This window comes from Trichomycterus rosablanca, chromosome 20, assembly GCF_030014385.1.
Source record: "Trichomycterus rosablanca isolate fTriRos1 chromosome 20, fTriRos1.hap1, whole genome shotgun sequence".
Taxonomy (NCBI): Eukaryota; Metazoa; Chordata; class Actinopteri; order Siluriformes; family Trichomycteridae; genus Trichomycterus; species Trichomycterus rosablanca.
This window is the reverse complement of record NC_086007.1, coordinates 2629418-2648046: the sequence shown is the minus strand read 5'-3', so window position 1 is coordinate 2648046 and position 18629 is coordinate 2629418. Positions and strand designations below refer to the sequence as shown.

The following is an 18629-nucleotide window of genomic DNA, read 5'->3' as shown; positions in this document are numbered from 1 at the left end:
GCGCCGAGTTTCTGAACTCCCGGGTTCGAGGCTCGGTGTTGCCACCGGACGGCTGGACGCCATCTGGAGGGCATAATTGGCAGTGCCTGCAGCAGATACAAATTGGCCACCGTATCTGCAGGGTGGGGACCGGGCTATGTGTGGGTGGGTGGGTCTTCATCTAACCGGAAAGAATGTAGGTGGGTAAAGCTACTTCTAAGCTTCTAGTTCTGAGATACAAAGTACATGGAACAAATGTTCAATTGTTTGGGTTTTTGCCAAGGTCAGGAAGAAAATCTGCTGTTGGAAAATGATTATACAGACAGTACTCGGCTTGTCCAAGGGAGGGAGGGTCGGAGCGATTCCTCACGACCACTGCAGTTACGATCTCCTCTAGCTAATAGTGGACGATAACTCTCCGTGCGCGATACGGATCTCCATGTACAAATCTCCTGCCTCTTGCAGGTGAAAAGAAGTGGTCACGTGTTAGTTACGGCTCTCCTGCGGGTGAAATGCGATCAGGACGTAGAATAGGTCTAGATTGGGAGAAACCTAAGTGTACACCAGTGGACAGACCGATGCTGGAGGCGAGGATCATTACGTCCTCATCAATGAAGTTCAGAAACTTCAGATTTGATGATTCACTACATCATGACCTTGGTTTAGGGGTGATGATGATGAAGGTGTCTTCTGTCGGGCTGGACGTGCGGCCGATGTTTTTCTGCATATCTCTGCACAATGGAACATGCGTCATCGCTATATAAGCGTTAGGATTTCATTCTCACCGGCGCCCGTGGGGAGGATACAGCGTGTTCTACATGGTAAACCAAGCAGATCTGGAGGAGGAGGACAGACGGACGGTGGCGAACAGATTGCTGAGCGACTCTTTGTCCCTCTGCATGAGAATACGAGGATCGTCGTGTCCAAAAGTCAGACGGCTTAGAATTAATTTCTCCGTGCTGAGCGACAGAAATAATCAATTTCACTCTGCAGAGAAGGAAGAAATGCTGCAGTAAAATATCCAGTTAAATAGGAACAAAGTTGTACACCGATCAGCCATAACATTAAAACCACCTCCTTGTTTCTACACTCACTGTCCATTTTATCAGCTCCACTTACCATATAGAAGCACTTTGTAGTTCTACAATTACTGACTGTAGTCCATCTGTTTCTCTGCATGCTTTGTTAGCCCCCTTTCATGCTGTTCCTCAATGGTCAGGACCCCCACAGGACCACCACAGAGCAGGTATTATTTAGCAGCAGCGCTGCTGGAGTTTTTAAATACCGTGTCCACTCACTGTCCACTCTATCAGACACTCCTACCTAGTTGGTCCACTTTGTAGATGTAAAGTCAGAGACGATCGCTCATCTATTGCTGCTGTTTGAGTCGGTCATCTTCTAGACCTTCATCAGTGGTCACAGGACGCTGCCCACGGGGCGCTGCTGGCTGGATATTTTTGGTTGGTGGACTATTCTCAGTCCAGCAGTGACAGTGAGGTGTTTAAAAACTCCAGCAACGCTGCTGTGTCTGATCCACTCATACCAGCACAACACCCACTAACACACCACCACCATGTCAGTGTCACTGCAGTGCTGAGAATGATCCACCACCTAAATAATACCTGCTCTGTGGTGGTCCTGTGGGGGTCCTGACCATTGAAGAACGGGGTGATAGGGGTCCAACAAAGCAATAAACAGATGGACTACAGTCAGTAATTGTAGAACTACAACAAGCTGATAAAATGGACAGTGAGTAAACAAAGAGGGGGTTTTAATGTTATGGCTGATCGGTGTATGTTCAACACTTTGAAAATGAAAATCAGATCCATTGATTAAAATTGCTAACGTGTAGGCAATGAGGCGTAAAATAGGCCGGCTGATGATATTATTCGAATAGTTTATTATGTGTGCTGATGTTCAAAATAATATAATAATATAATATTATTGTGTGACTGCACGTGGCGGGGGGAACATGTTGTTCCTGATTCACAGAGCTCATCAGATCGATCGTTTTTATTACTGCGTTAGATAAAAATGAGATGACTAGCGTTATTGTTTGTGTAAAATGTAATTACGTGACCTGTAACGATGGAATTAGACTTGGAACGAATGCAGATACAGATACAGATTATTCTAGAAATGCAGGACAGGCTTGACTCACAGTCAGCATTCTGATTCAGCTCAAATGTGATGGTTTTTATACAAATCAGGCAGGAGCTTCACCTGATTCCACCTATCAGCAGTTTAAAGACAGTTTAAAGGGCAGTTGTAGGGTAGCGGTTAAGGTACTGGACTAGTAAGTAGAAGGTCGTTGGTTTAAACCCCACCACTGCCAGGTTACCACAGTTGGGCCCTTGAGCAAGGCCCTTAACCCTCAATTAAGGGTATACTGTATACTGTAGTGGCTTTGGATAAAGCGTCTGCTAAATGCTGAAAATGTAAATGTAAAGACCAGGACCAACTGATTAATCCAGTACAAGTGTACAAGTGTTGAGCACACCGGTTTAAGGACCTTGCTCAAGGACCCAACAGTGGCGTGGCTGCATAGCAGAGCCTGGATGTGAACCGATAATCTTCTGATTGATAGCCCAAAGCTCTACCCACTAGGCTCCCACCATCCCACTGTCACTGTTATATGGTGTAGCAGTAATATTTCCCTTCCAAATTGCTAAACTGGGCGCAGTGGGTAGTGCTATCGACCCACAGTAAGAAGGTTCTGGGTTCGATTCCCTGGCCGGACAGCCTGGAGTTTGCATGTTCTTTGCATACTACTGGAAATTGCCCTGTTTATGTGTGTGTGTGTGTGTGTGTGTGTGTGTGTCTGCCCAGTGGTGGACTGGCAATCAGTCCAGGGTCATCACGACCCTGACCAGAACAAAGCCGTGGTAAAACAGACATCAGGATGAATGAATAAACTAAAATGTTGTAGGCAGGTGTAGCCTAGTGGTTAAAGTACTAGACCAGTAATCAGAAGGTAGCTGGTTCAAGCCCCACCACTGTCAGGTTGCTGTTGTCGGGCCCTTGAGCAAGGCCCTTAACCCTCAGTTGCTTAGACTGTGTACTGTCACAGTAGTGTATATCGCTTTGGATGAAGGCGTCTGCTAAATGCTGAAAATTTAAATGTAGACCAAACCACATCCTTCACCATGCTTTACAGATTTGCACAGGGGGTGTTCACCTGGTAAACATGAAATAAAAACAGGTCAATATTTATATTATCCGAAGCGACTTACAGTCTTGCCTGAATACCATGCAAGCAATTGAGAGTTAAGGGTCTTGCTCAGGGGTCCAACAGTGGTAACTTGGCAGTAACTGGGATTGAACCAGCAACCAGTAGTAATACAGCGTCAGATACACACAGTGTGCTTCTACTGTACCTCTCACAGTCCAGCGATGGTGTGCTTCAGAAGTTTGGCAGACGCTTTTATCTAAATGAAACGGAATCCTGTCCAGTCGGATGAGGATTTATGACCCTGCTTAGTGACCCGACAGTCTAAGCTTAGTGTTGGAACCCTCAGCCTTCTGATCAGTAGTACAGTGTGGTAACCACCGAGCCACCACTGAGTGGAACCACTGCAGAAGATGCCGTGCGTCACGTGGTGATTTCAAACGTATTTAAATATAGAAATATTACAATTATACAAATTAATCCAGGTCTTACAACAATAAAGCATCTTTAAATATGTATTTATTTTAACGCTCAATCTTGAAGAGCAGGAATACCTTTGACGGCGCCAATCTGTCACATGGTTTTCGCGCATCACTCCTCTTAGACACAGCTATTCATGTCTGTGGAGATGCCCAGCCGGCCGATAGCACAGCTGAGACTCGATCCCGGCTCTCAGTGGTGATTGGCAAACGTAATCGACCGTAATAGTATTGTGCCGAAGTTCAGAATTGTACAGCGTGACAAGGGAATAAAAAGCACTGCATGTTACATCTGTGTGCTTGACCCTGTGTAATATGAAACAGTGTGTGTGTGTGTGTGTGTGTGTGTGTTTCTTCCATGTGCACATGTGATGATTAAGGCAGACCTCAGGGCTCCTAATGTACAGCGATCGATATCAGAAACGCTGGCATACAGCAGCAAGCCTGATTATTGACCTGCCCTGTGTGTGTGTGTGTGGAGGGGAATCTTTGGACCGGGGGTGGGTGGGTGGTGAGCAGATTTATCTTCTCAGATGTCCGGAAGTCGGCTCTGCAGCATCGACTTTCCTTCTGTATAAAAAAAGAAAAGAAGCCGTCCATTTAGCCATTAGCTGAGCAACTAGATACGCTTGATTAGCCTGAGTAGCGTGATGTTAGCCCGGCTCCCTCGAGATCACACCGGCGCATTATCTAAAACAAATCAACCCCGGGATGTGCTGGACCTTCCGTTTATTAACATACACCGTACGTGTACTTGCATCTAATATTATAATATTACTGCTGTTAATAATGTTATGTAATAATATGTTTAATATTACATTATATAATTATATCTAATGATTTTATAATATATCTTAAGTTTTTTTACAATTTTTAAATATATAATCATTATTCTTTAATAATATATATTTTAATAGTTCTATAATATATAGTTTCATAAAAAATATAGTAATATAGTAGTAGTATAGTACTAAAGCATAAACTATAATAAATATAACATTATAAATATAATGATACTATATAATTATATTTTCATTGCGTTATATAATTTTAAAATATCATTGATAATCTATAATAATAATAGAATAATAATAGAATAATAGAACAATATTATAAAACATTTAATACTTATATTATAATAATAATTTTTCTCTATTTTTTATTGTTGTTACTATTTGTCCATATTTGTCATGCCAGGGCGGCTTGGTGGCTCGGTGGGTAGCACTGTCACCTCACAGCAAGAAGGTCCTGGCTCCTTTCTGTGCGGAGTTTGCATGTTCTCCCGTGTCTGTGTGGGTTTCTTCCGGAAGCTCCGGTTTCCTCCCACAGTCCAAAAACATTCAGGCAGTCAGGTTAATTGGAGACACTGAATTGCCCTGTAGGTGAATGTGTGTGTGTGTGTGTCTGCCTGAGATGGACTGGCGCCCCGTCCAGGGTGTTGCTGTGTGCCTTGCGCCCATTGAAAAGCTAGGATAGGCCCTGATTGGATTCACGGTTAAGAAAGTGAGTATTTTAAAGTTTATATAATTTTATAATTTACTTTTCATTTTATTTTATTATAAAACATATAATACTACTGCTTATATATATTATATATTTTTTTGGCACTGTCAGTATTTTTATTGTTGCACTATATACAGTATATACTGTATATATATATATATATATCTGTAACTAAGCTTTGGCAGGAAAAATGTCCATATTTGTCATGCCAATAAAAACTACCTTTGAATTGAATTGAATTGGGTCGCCTCACAGCGATCCTCAAGTGGAGCGGTCCGGGTCCTTTCTGTGCTGTTTGCATGTTCTCCCCGTGTCTCTCTGGGCACTCCAGTGTCCTCCCACAGTCCAAAGACATGCAGTCAGTTTAATTGGAGATGCAAGAAATTGCTCTTAGATGTGTGTGAGTGTGTTAGTGCTGTAAAGCTTGCTTAACTGTGGACAGTGTGATTCGTGGTCCTTCAGCGCCTGATTTAATGGTTCTTGCACTCTGACTGTTGGTCTATATGAGCCTGATAATGATAGAAAGAAAACGAAGCGTGACTGTTTTGTTGAATTACTTTATAGTAATTAAAGGTAATTAAAGTAATTCTTAACAGCATTGTCGCTAATTACACTGCTAACTGTATATCACAATATGTTTTTTACCTCCCTTTACTCAATACTATGTACTGGCCAACACTGCTCTTGTTTTTAGTCCCTTCCCCCCTATTTCTCTTGTATTTATTCCTGGAGGAACGTTGTTTTGCTTCAGTATGTACTTGTATAAAGCTGAAATGACAATGCAGCATCTTGAACGTAATCAGTTCTGTATCTCAGGCCGTCGTGTCCGGACCTACAGTAACGGCAGCGTTTACTCCTCAGAGTAGCGAGCGGCGGCGGTGGGGCATGCCTCATAAACCTACAAATGGAGGCTGAACTTAATACCTTTAGAGGATTCCTGTCTGGGCCTTCTTGTGCTTGTCTTTACACCTCATCCCTCAGTGCATCATGGGAAATCATCCTATACAAACACTGACTCGGCGCTTTAGGAAAGTCTGGACTACCGAGGCTTCCGGATCAGTCAGCTGTCAGCTTACTATCTGAACTGTACAAAACCTTGTCACCTGGGTGTGTCAGTAACACACTCTTACACACACACTGCACACACATTGCTTACATACTGCATGCAAATTGCGTACACACTACCTTATACACTTGGCATGCACACTACAAGCACACCACATAAACATTGCATACACACTGTGTACACATTGCATACATATACACTGCATGCAGATTACTGCATGCACAATGCCTAAACATTGCATAAACAATACATAAACATTACATACATGTTGCATACACACCACATGCAGATTACATATACACTATGTACACACTGCATGCATATTACATACACACTACATACACACTGCATGCACAAGGCCTAAACATTACATAAACACTACATAAACTATGCATACACACTGCATACATGTTGCATATACACCCTATGCAGATTACATATACACTACGTACACACTGCATGCATATTACATACACACTACATACACACTACATGCACAAGGCCTAAACATTGCATAAACAATACATAAACACTACATAAACATTATATACATGTTGCATACACACCACATGAATATCACATATACACTACGTACACACTGCATGCACAAGGCCTAAACATTGCATAAACAATACATAAACACTACATAAACATTATATACATGTTGCATACACACCACATGAATATCACATATACACTACGTACACACTGCATAGATATTACATATACACTACATACACACTGCATGCACAATGCCTTTAACATTGCATAAACACTACATACACACTACATAAACACTACATACATAGTGCTTACACACCACATACAGTGTATCACAAAAGTGAGTACACCCCTCACATTTCTGCAGATATTTAAGTATATCTTTTCATGGGACAACACTGACAAAATGACACTTTGACACAATGAAAAGTAGTCTGTGTGCAGCTTATATAACAGTGTAAATTTATTCTTCCCTCAAAATAACTCAATATACAGCCATTAATGTCTAAACCACCGGCAACAAAAGTGAGTACACCCCTTAGTGAAAGTTCCTGAAGTGTCAATATTTTGTGTGGCCACCATTATTTCCCAGAACTGCCTTAACTCTCCTGGGCATGGAGTTTACCAGAGCTTCACAGGTTGCCACTGGAATGCTTTTCCACTCCTCCATGACGACATCACGGAGCTGGCGGATATTCGAGACTTTGCGCTCCTCCACCTTCCGCTTGAGGATGCCCCAAAGATGTTCTATTGGGTTTAGGTCTGGAGACATGCTTGGCCAGTCCATCACCTTTACCCTCAGCCTCTTCAATAAAGCAGTGGTCGTCTTAGAGGTGTGTTTGGGGTCATTATCATGCTGGAACACTGCCCTGCGACCCAGTTTCCGGAGGGAGGGGATCATGCTCTGCTTCAGTATTTCACAGTACATATCGGAGTTCATGTGTCCCTCAATGAAATGTAACTCCCCAACACCTGCTGCACTCATGCAGCCCCAGACCATGGCATTCCCACCACCATGCTTGACTGTAGGCATGACACACTTATCTTTGTACTCCTCACCTGATTGCCGCCACACATGCTTGAGACCATCTGAACCAAATAAATTAATCTTGGTCTCATCAGACCATAGGACATGGTTCCAGTAATCCATGTCCTTTGTTGACATGTCTTCAGCAAACTGTTTGCGGGCTTTTTTGTGTAGAGACTTCAGAAGAGGCTTCCTTCTGGGGTGATAGCCATGCAGACCAATTTGATGTAGTGTGCGGCGTATGGTCTGAGCACTGACAGGCTGACCCCCCACCTTTTCAATCTCTGCAGCAATGCTGACAGCACTCTTGCGCCTATCTTTCAAAGACAGCAGTTGGATGTGATGCTGAGCACGTGCACTCAGCTTCTTTGGACAACCAACGCGAGGTCTGTTTTGAGTGGACCCTGCTCTTTTAAAACGCTGGATGATCTTGGCCACTGTGCTGCAGCTCAGTTTCAGGGTGTTGGCAATCTTCTTGTAGCCTTGGCCATCTTCATGTAGCACAACAATTCGTCTTTTAAGATCCTCAGAGAGTTTTTTGCCATGAGGTGCCATGTTGGAACTTTCAGTGACCAGTATGAGAGAGTGTGAGAGCTGTACTACTAAATTGAACACACCTGCTCCCTATGCACACCTGAGACCTAGTAACACTAACAAATCACATGACATTTTGGAGGGAAAATGACAAGCAGTGCTCAATTTGGACATTTAGGGGTGTAGTCTCTTAGGGGTGTACTCACTTTTGTTGCCGGCTGTTTAGACATTAATGGCTGTATATTGAGTTATTTTGAGGTAAGAATAAATTTACACTGTTATATAAGCTGCACACAGACTACTTTTCATTGTGTCAAAGTGTCATTTTGTCAGTGTTGTCCCATGAAAAGATATACTTAAATATCTGCAGAAATGTGAGGGGTGTACTCACTTTTGTGATACACTGTACATGTTACATAATTACTACATACACACTGCATGTACAATGCCTAAACATTGCATAAACAATACATACAAAACATAAACACTACATACACACTTCATACATATTACATATACACTACATACACACTACATACCCATTGTGTACACAGCACATGAAGATTCCATATACACACTGCGTTCGTGTTGCATACTCAAGTCGTAAACATTGCATACACACTACAAACACACTCCATCTCTTTATGTTACAAATATTTCACTCCTGTGAACTTCGGTCAGAGCAAACTAATCAAACAGTGCTAACTAGTCAAGCTTAATTAATCACTAACCATTTAACCCAACTGAAAATTTTACCCTAGCCAAGTAAACAGCTAACAGTTCAGCCACAATAATCGATCAGACCTCGTGTTCAAAACCGGGGAGTCAGACCCAACAGATCAGACAGAACTAATCAATTAACACCAGGTCTTTAGTCTCTGCTCTCTTTTATTCTTCTTTATTAGTGTGTATTAATTAACACCTGACTGCAGCTTAGGCTCACTGTTCACTGTTCACTGTTCACTTCCTGCTGGGCCGTAGTCCCATGAGCGCTCGCTCGGGGGCGAGGAACGCGTCCCAGATCGATACCGCCTTCCTACAGACAAGAGGGGGGAGGAGAAGCAGCAAGACAAAGAATACAGCCACAATAATAAAATATGTAAATAAATAAATAACAAGTGGAACCAGTGATATTAAAGGGAGGCATTTACAACCCCAATTCCAATGAAGTTGGGACGTTGTGTAAAACATAAATAAAAACAGAATAGGATGATTTGCAAATCCTTTTCAACCCATATTCAATTGAATACACTGCAAAGACAAGATATTTAATGTTCACACGGATAAACTTTATTGTTTTTTGCAAATATTCACTCATTTTGAATTTGATGCCTGCAGCACGTTCCAAAGAAGTTGGGACAGGGGCATGTTTACCACTGTGTTACATCACCTTTCCTTTTAACAACACTCAGTAAGCGTTTGGGACCTGAGGACACTAATTGTTGAAGCTTTGTAGGTGGAATTTTTTCCCATTCTTGCTTGATGTACAACTTCAGTTGCTCAACAGTCCGGGGTCTCCGTTGTCGTATTTTGCGCTTCATAATGCGCCACACATTTTCAATGGGAGGCCAGTCTAGTACCCGCACTCGTTTACTACGAAGCCACGCTGTTGTAACACGTGCAGAAGGTGGCTTGGCATCGTCTTGCTGAAATAAGCAGGGACGTCCCTGAAAAAGACGTTGCTTGGATGTCAGCATATGTTGCTCCAAAACCTGTATGTACCTTTCAGCATTAATGGTGCCTTCACAGATGTGCAAGTTACCCATGCCATGGGCACTAACACACCCCCATACCATCAGAGATGCTGGCTTTTGAACTTTGCGCTGATAACAACGCGGGATCCAGTGATAGCTCAGTGGTTAAGGTACTGGACTAGTAAACAGAAGGTTGCCGGTTAAAGCCCCTCCACCACCAAGTTGCCACTGTTGGGTCCCTGAGCAAGGCCCTTAACCCTCAATTGCTCATCGTGTTGAGCTCTTTGTGTAAGTCGCTTTGGATAAAAAGCGTCTGCTAAATGCTGAAAATGTAAATGTAACAATCCGGACAGTCCTTTTCCTCTTTGACCCGGAGGACACGACGTCCATGATTTCCAAAAACAATTTAAAATGTGGACTCGTCAGACCACAGGACACTTTTCCACTTTGCGTCGGTCCATCTCAGATGAGCTCGGGCCCAGAGAAGCTGGCGGCGTTTCTGGGTGTTGTTGATATATGGCTTTTGCTTTGCATGGTGGAGTTTTAACTTGCACTTGTAGATGGAGCGACGAACTGTGTTCACTGACGATGGTTTTCTGAAGTGTTCCTGAGCCCATGTGGTAATATCCATTACAGAATGATGTGGGTTTTTAATGCAGTGCCGCCTGAGGGATCGAAGGTCACGGGCATTCAATGTTGGTTTTTGGCCTTGCCGCTTACTCGCACAGATTTCTCCAGATTCTCTGAATCTTTTGATGATATTATGGACTGTAGATGAGGAAATCCCTAAATTCCTTGCAATTGCACTTTGAGAAACGTTGTTCTTAAACTGTTGGACTATTTGCTCACGCAGTTGTTCAAAAAGTGGTGACCCTTGCTTGTGAACGACTGAGCCTTTCGGGGAGGCTCCCTTTATACCCAATCATGACATTTACCTGTTTTCAATTAACCTGTTCACCTGTGGAATGTTCCAAACAGGTGTTTTTTGTGCATTCCTCAACTTTTCCAATCTTTTATTGCCCCTGTCCCAACTTCTTTGGAATGTGTTGCAGGCATCAAATTCAAAATGAGTGAATATTTGCAAAAAAACAATAAAGTTTATCCGTGTGAACATTAAATATCTCGTCTTTGTAGTGTATTCAATTGAATATGGGTTGAAAATGATTTGCAAATCATCGTATTCTGTTTTTATTTATGTTTTACACAACGTCCCAACTTCATTGGAATTGGGGTTGTAGATACATAGAAGAATGATCAGGCAGATGGTTGCTGGTTCAAATTGCCACTGTTGGACCCCTGAGCAAAGCCTTTAACCCTTAATTGCTCAAGTAATATTCAGTCATAACTGTAAGTCGCTGTGTATAATCAAAAGTATCTGCTAAATGACGCAGCGGTAAAACACGCCAACCCACCAGTACTGAGATCTTGAGCTCATGAGTTTGAATCTCAACCCTGCTATCAGCCAGCCGGGCCCCCATACAGACACACGATTGGCTGTTTTCTCTTAGGGGGAGGGACAACGGCTGCTACGGGCTCCTCGATCCCCACTGTACAGCTTTGGAATGAACCGGAACATCAACTGGGGCTGGGTCTGTTTCAGTTGCATTTGGGATGAAATGGGTCATCCAGCCAGGTCATGGTCAGGTGTCCGAATACTTTTGACCCTAGTGTAGGAGTACGTAATGAATTGCTCTGTATAATAAATTGCATTTTTATTGACGTACACGTGTGTGTGTGTGTGTGTGTGTTTCTCAGGGTTCGGCTATGACCGAGGTGAACGGGCCGGCGGGAGGCCCCCTGGTGGTGGAACCTCAGATCGCCATGTTCTGCGGTCGCCAGCTTCTGCACCTGAACACCGGCACGGCTCAGTGGGAACCGGATCCGCAAGGTCGTCAGGGATGTTTCACCCAACCCAGCAAGATTCTGTCCTACTGCCAAGAGGTAAGGTCACACACACACACACTCTCACACACACACACACACACACACTCACACACACTCACACACACACACAGGGTGTGTCTAAAAACCCAGTGATCTCTCTATATAGACGCATTTTACTTCATCCTACACTCGCGAGAAGAGGGTACGTCTAAATTCTTAGATCCCTTAAAATGCTGGGTGGGGTCAGGTTATACAAGTACGTCTGTCTCACAGTCATCCTTCCAGTGCTCATTGGTGTTAATGTTGGGGCTCTGTGCACGTCCCTGGAGTTTATTTGTCTATCACACACATTGAATCATGTCTTCAAGTCAGGGGCGTAAATACCGTGTCCACTCACTGTCCACTCTACTAGACACTCCTACCTAGTTGCTCCACCTTGTAGATGTAAAGTCAGAGACGATCGCTCATCTATTGCTGCTGTTTGAGTCGGTCATCTTCTAGACCTTCATCAGTGGTCACAGGACGCTGCCCACGGGGCGCTGTTGGCTGGATATTTTCGGTTGGTGGACTATTCTCAGTCCAGCAGCGCTGCTGTGTCTGATCCACTCATACCAGCACAACACACACCAACACACCATCACCATGTCAGTGTCACTGCAGTGCTGAGAATGATCCACCACCTAAATAATACCTGCTCTGTGGTGGTCCTGTGGGGGTCCTGACCATTGAAGAACAGCATGAAAGGGGGTTAACAAAGCATGCAGAGAAACAGATGGACTACAGTCAGTAATTGTAGAACTACAAAGTGCTTCTATATGGTAAGTGGAGCTGATAAACGGGACAGTGAGTGTAGAAACAAGGTGGAGGTTATAATGTTATGACTGATTAGTGTGTACATATACATGCTCAACAATAAAAGGGCCTTCCCTAAACTGTTGCCACACATTATGGACATATTATACTGTCGATTTTATGCATTTCTAAGCAACGTGTTTGGCTGAAGCATTTAAAATCCGATGTACGACAGACCAGACAGACCGAGTCTTGAAGCTGCCAGTGCTTTACTATGTAAGCTCACCACTGTGGAGCGTTCAGGCTCTCCGATTCAGATCTCAGTGGTGCTACCGACCTGGTCGGGTGTCCCACAGACACGAGTGAAGGTTTCTCTTCGGGGCGCCTGCCTGAGTGGTGAGGAATTCACATCGTTTCTATCAGCACGCAGGTCTGGGACTCTCCCCGGCCTAAAAGGAGGTGGTGCAAGCGGCAAAGGAATTACAGTTGGGAATTGGATACGACTAATTCGGGAGCAAAAGGGGATAAATGCAACCGAAAAAGGAGAGCGAGAGAGATGAGAGAGAAGGTACTTCAATATCTGAGAGTGTTTGGCCTTTCAGCACAGAGCGTATTTCTCGTTCTGGTGCAGAATTAGCCGAGCAATAAAATGGGGATGATTTTCGCCATCAATCAGCGGGCGGGATGTGTTTGCCGTGCGCCCCTCGGGGGGCGGCATATTGTTCCGCTGCAGCGTTTTCTACCCTTTAATCAGATTTGTGCTCTGGCCTGATCTCGTATTGTGGAATTAGGGAGTGATGGGGCTTGTTTTATCTTCTCCTTACGGTCGTGTGTATCGTTCGTGTTCTGGTGCATCGGCAGTGGGCAGGAAAGCCTTGGACGGGCGGGTGATCCATCTCAGGGCTTCGACCACCTCCCCCTCAGACACAGCCAATCAGGTCTGTGTAGAAGCCCGGACAGCCACTGTTAGCGGTGTTGGGCTAGCGGAATAGACTGCTGTGTTCCTTCATGATGTTATTTATACAAAACGAGATACTGTACCAGTAATCAGAAGGTTGCTGGTTGAAACCCCTGAATTTGTGCTCATTCATCTTTTCTTATTTTCCTTATAGAGCTCGCTTTGTGCACATGGGCGCAGACATGCTGGAACAGGAAAGGGCATTCCTAGAAGAGGTGTCCCAATACTTTTGACTACATATATATATATATATATATATATATATATATGTATATATATATAGTTATAATTATATATATAGTTATAATTATATACGTAGTTAGCGATTGTTGTGGCTGTAACACATGAACATAATAATAGAGGTGTTCCAATAATTTTGAGTATATACAGGTCCTTCTCAAAAAATTAGCATATTGTGATAAAGTTCATTATTTTCCATAATGTAATGATAAAAATTAAACTTTCATATATTTTAGATTCATTGCACACCAACTGAAATATTTCAGGTCTTTTATTGTTTTAATACTGATGATTTTGGCATACAGCTCATGAAAACCCAAAATTCCTATCTCAAAAAATTAGCATATCATGAAAAGGTTCTCTAAACGAGCTATTAACCTAATCATCTGAATCAACGAATTAACTCTAAACACCTGCAAAAGATTCCTGAGGCTTTTAAAAACTCCCAGCCTGGTTCATTACTCAAAACTGCAATCATGGGTAAGACTGCCGACCTGACTGCTGTCCAGAAGGCCATCATTGACACCCTCAAGCAAGAGGGTAAGACACAGAAAGAAATTTCTGAACGAATAGGCTGTTCCCAGAGTGCTGTATCAAGGCACCTCAGTGGGAAGTCTGTGGGAAGGAAAAAGTGTGGCAGAAAACACTGCACAACGAGAAGAGGTGACCGGACCCTGAGGAAGATTGTGGAGAAGGGCCGATTCCAGACCTTGGGGGACCTGCGGAAGCAGTGGACTGAGTCTGGAGTAGAAACATCCAGAGCCACCGTGCACAGGCGTGTGCAGGAAATGGGCTACAGGTGCCGCATTCCCCAGGTCAAGCCACTTTTGAACCAGAAACAGCGGCAGAAGCGCCTGACCTGGGCTACAGAGAAGCAGCACTGGACTGTTGCTCAGTGGTCCAAAGTACTGTTTTCGGATTAAAGCAAATTTTGCATGTCATTCGGAAATCAAGGTGCCAGAGTCTGGAGGAAGACTGGGGAGAAGGAAATGCCAAAATGCCTGAAGTCCAGTGTCAAGTACCCACAGTCAGTGATGGTCTGGGGTGCCATGTCAGCTGCTGGTGTTGGTCCACTGTGTTTTATCAAGGGCAGGGTCAATGCAGCTAGCTATCAGGAGATTTTGGAGCACTTCATGCTTCCATCTGCTGAAAAGCTTTATGGAGATGAAGATTTCATTTTTTGGCACGACCTGGCACCTGCTCACAGTGCCAAAACCACTGGTGAATGGTTTACTGACCATGGTATTACTGTGCTCAATTGGCCTGCCAACTCTCCTGACCTGAACCCCATAGAGAATCTGTGGGATATTGTGAAGAGAAAGTTGAGAGACACAAGACCCAACACTCTGGATGAGCTTAAGGCCGCTATCGAAGCATCCTGGGCCTCCATAACACCTCAGCAGTGCCACAGGCTGATTGCCTCCATGCCACGCCGCATTGAAGCAGTCATTTCTGCAAAAGGATTCCCGACCAAGTATTGAGTGCATAACTGAACATAATTATTTGAAGGTTGACTTTTTTTGTATTAAAAACACTTTTCTTTTATTGGTCGGATGAAATATGCTAATTTTTTGAGATAGGAATTTTGGGTTTTCATGAGCTGTATGCCAAAATCATCAGTATTAAAACAATAAAAGACCTGAAATATTTCAGTTGGTGTGCAATGAATCTAAAATATATGAAAGTTTAATTTTTATCATTACATTATGGAAAATAATGAACTTTATCACAATATGCTAATTTTTTGAGAAGGACCTGTATATATATACAGTATATATGTATGTACAGTGTATCACAAAAGTGAGTACACCCCTCACATTTCTGCAAATATTTTATTATATCTTTTCATGGGACAACACTATAGACATGAAACTTGGATATAACTTAGAGTAGTCAGTGTACAGCTTGTATAGCAGTGTAGATTTACTGTCTTCTGAAAATAACTCAACACACAGCCATTAATGTCTAAATAGCTGGCAACATAAGTGAGTACACCCCACAGTGAACATGTCCAAATTGTGCCCAAATGTGTCGTTGTCCCTCCCTGGTGTCATGTGTCAAGGTCCCAGGTGTAAATGGGGAGCAGGGCTGTTAAATTTGGTGTTTTGGGTACAATTCTCTCATACTGGCCACTGGATATTCAACATGGTACCTCATGGCAAAGAACTCTCTGAGGATGTGAGAAATAGAATTGTTGCTCTCCACAAAGATGGCCTGGGCTATAAGAAGATTGCTAACACCCTGAAACTGAGCTACAGCATGGTGGCCAAGGTCATACAGCGGTTTTCCAGGACAGGTTCCACTCGGAACAGGCTTCGCCAGGGTCGACCAAAGAAGTTGAGTCCACGTGTTCGGCGTCATATCCAGAGGTTGGCTTTAAAAAATGGACACATGAGTGCTGCCAGCATTGCTGCAGAGGTTGAAGACGTGGGAGGTCAGCCTGTCAGTGCTCAGACCATACGCCGCACACTGCATCAACTCGGTCTGCATGGTCGTCATCCCAGAAGGAAGCTGACGCACAAGAAAGCCCGCAAACAGTTTGCTGAAGACAAGCAGTCCAAGAACATGGATTACTGGAATGCCCTGTGGTCTGACGAGACCAAGATAAACTTGTTTGGCTCAGATGGTGTCCAGCATGTGTGGCGGCGCCCTGGTGAGAAGTACCAAGACAACTGTATCTTGCCTACAGTCAAGCATGGTGGTGGTAACATCATGGTCTTGGGCTGCATGAGTGTTGCTGGCACTGGGGAGCTGCAGTTCATTGAGGGAAACATGAATTCCAACATGTACTGTGACATTCTGAAACAGAGCATGATCCCCTCCCTTCGAAAACTGGGCCTCATGGCAGTTTTCCAACAGGATAACGACCCCAAACACAACCTCCAAGATGACAACTGCCTTGCTGAGGAAGCTGAAGGTAAAGGTGATGGACTAAACCCAATTGAGCACCTGTGGCGCATCCTCAAGTGGAAGGTGGAGGAGTTCAAGGTGTCTAACATCCACCAGCTCCGTGAAGTCATCATGGAGGAGTGGAAGAGTATTCCAGTAGCAACCTGTGCAGCTCTGGTGAATTCCATGCCCAGGAGGGTTAAGGCAGTGCTGGATAATAATGGTGGTCACACAAAATATTGACACTTTGGGCACAATTTGGACATGTTCACTGTGGGGTGTACTCACTTATGTTGCCAGCTATTTAGACATTAATGGCTGTGTGTTGAGTTATTTTCAGAAGACAGTAAATCTACACTGCTATACAAGTTGTACATTGACTACTCTAAGTTATATCCAAGTTTTAGTTCTATAGTGTTGTCCCATGAAAAGATATAATAAAATATTTGCAGAAATGTGAGGGGTGTACTCACTTTTGTGATACACTGTATGTATATATGTATATATATACAGGGGTTGGACAAAATAACTGAAACACCTGTCATTTTTGTGTGGGAGGTTTCATGGCTAAATTGGACCAGTCTGGTGGCCAATCTTCATTAATTGCACATTGCACCAGTGAGAGCAGAGTGTGAAGGTTCAATTAGCAGGGTAAGAGCACAGTTTTGCTCAAAATATTGCAATGCACACAACATTATGGGTGACATACCAGAGTTCAAAAGAGGACAAATTGTTGGTGCACGTCTTGCTGGCGCATCTGTGACCAAGACAGCAAGTCTTTGTGATGTATCAAGAGACACGGTATCCAGGGTAATGTCAGCATACCACCAAGAAGGACAGACCACATCCAACAGGATTAACTGTGGACGCAAGAGGAAGCTGTCTGAAAGGGATGTTCGGGTGCTAACCCGGATTGTATCCAAAAAACATAAAACCACGGCTGCCCAAATCACGGCAGAATTAAATGTGCACCTCAACTCTCCTGTTTCCACCAGAACTGTCCGTCGGGCGCTCCACAGGGTCGATATACACGGCCGGGCTGCTATAGCCAAACCTTTGGTCACTCGTGCCAATGCCAAACGTCGGTTTCAATGGTGCAAGGAGCGCAAATCTTGGGCTGTGGACAATGTGAAACATGTATTGTTCTCTGATGAGTCCAGCTTTACTGTTTTCCCCACATCCGGGAGAGTTACGGTGTGGAGAAGCCCCAAAGAAGCGTACCACCCAGACTGTTGCATGCCCAGAGTGAAGCATGGGGGTGGATCAGTGATGGTTTGGGCTGCCATATCATGGCATTCCCTTGGCCCAATACTTGTGCTAGATGGGCGCGTCACTGCCAAGGACTACCGAACCATTCTGGAGGACCATGTGCATCCAATGGCGGTGCCGTGTACCAGGATGACAATGCACCAATACACACAGCAAGACTGGTGAAAGATTGGTTTGATGAACATGAAAGTGAAGTTGAACATCTCCCATGGCCTGCACAGTCACCAGATCTAAATATTATTGAGCCACTTTGGGGTGTTTTGGAGAAGCGAGTCAGGAAACGTTTTCCTCCACCAGCATCACGTAGTGACCTGGTCACTATCCTGCAAGAAGAATGGCTTAAAATCCCTCTGACCACTGTGCAGGACTTGTATATGTCATTTCCAAGACGAATTGACGCTGTATTGGCCGCAAAAGGAGGCCCTACACCATACTAATAAATTATTGTGGTCTAAAACCAGGTGTTTCAGTTATTTTGTCCAACCCCTGTATATCGCTGTAAGTGCAGAATGAGCAAACACAGTGTTCAGCATCTCTGCACTGCAGCACTGCCGCTGCATCTCCGGCTCCTGTAACCACGCCAGGCTCGGGAACTAAAGCAAACACTGCTAATGCGCTGGTGTCTGGTGTGCTGGCACACTCCGC

At 43.9% G+C, this 18629-nt stretch overlaps 1 protein-coding gene across 1 annotated transcript in view; it reads left to right on the top strand.

Annotated features, from left to right (window-relative positions):
- Window positions 1–18629, top strand: part of aplp1 (amyloid beta (A4) precursor-like protein 1) — an 83991-nt gene that overhangs the window by 43078 nt on the left and 22284 nt on the right. The window contains exon 2 of the mRNA XM_063016216.1: window positions 11708–11893. Within this exon, the coding sequence (XP_062872286.1) occupies window positions 11708–11893 (186 nt within the window). The remainder of the gene's footprint in view (window positions 1–11707; window positions 11894–18629) is intronic.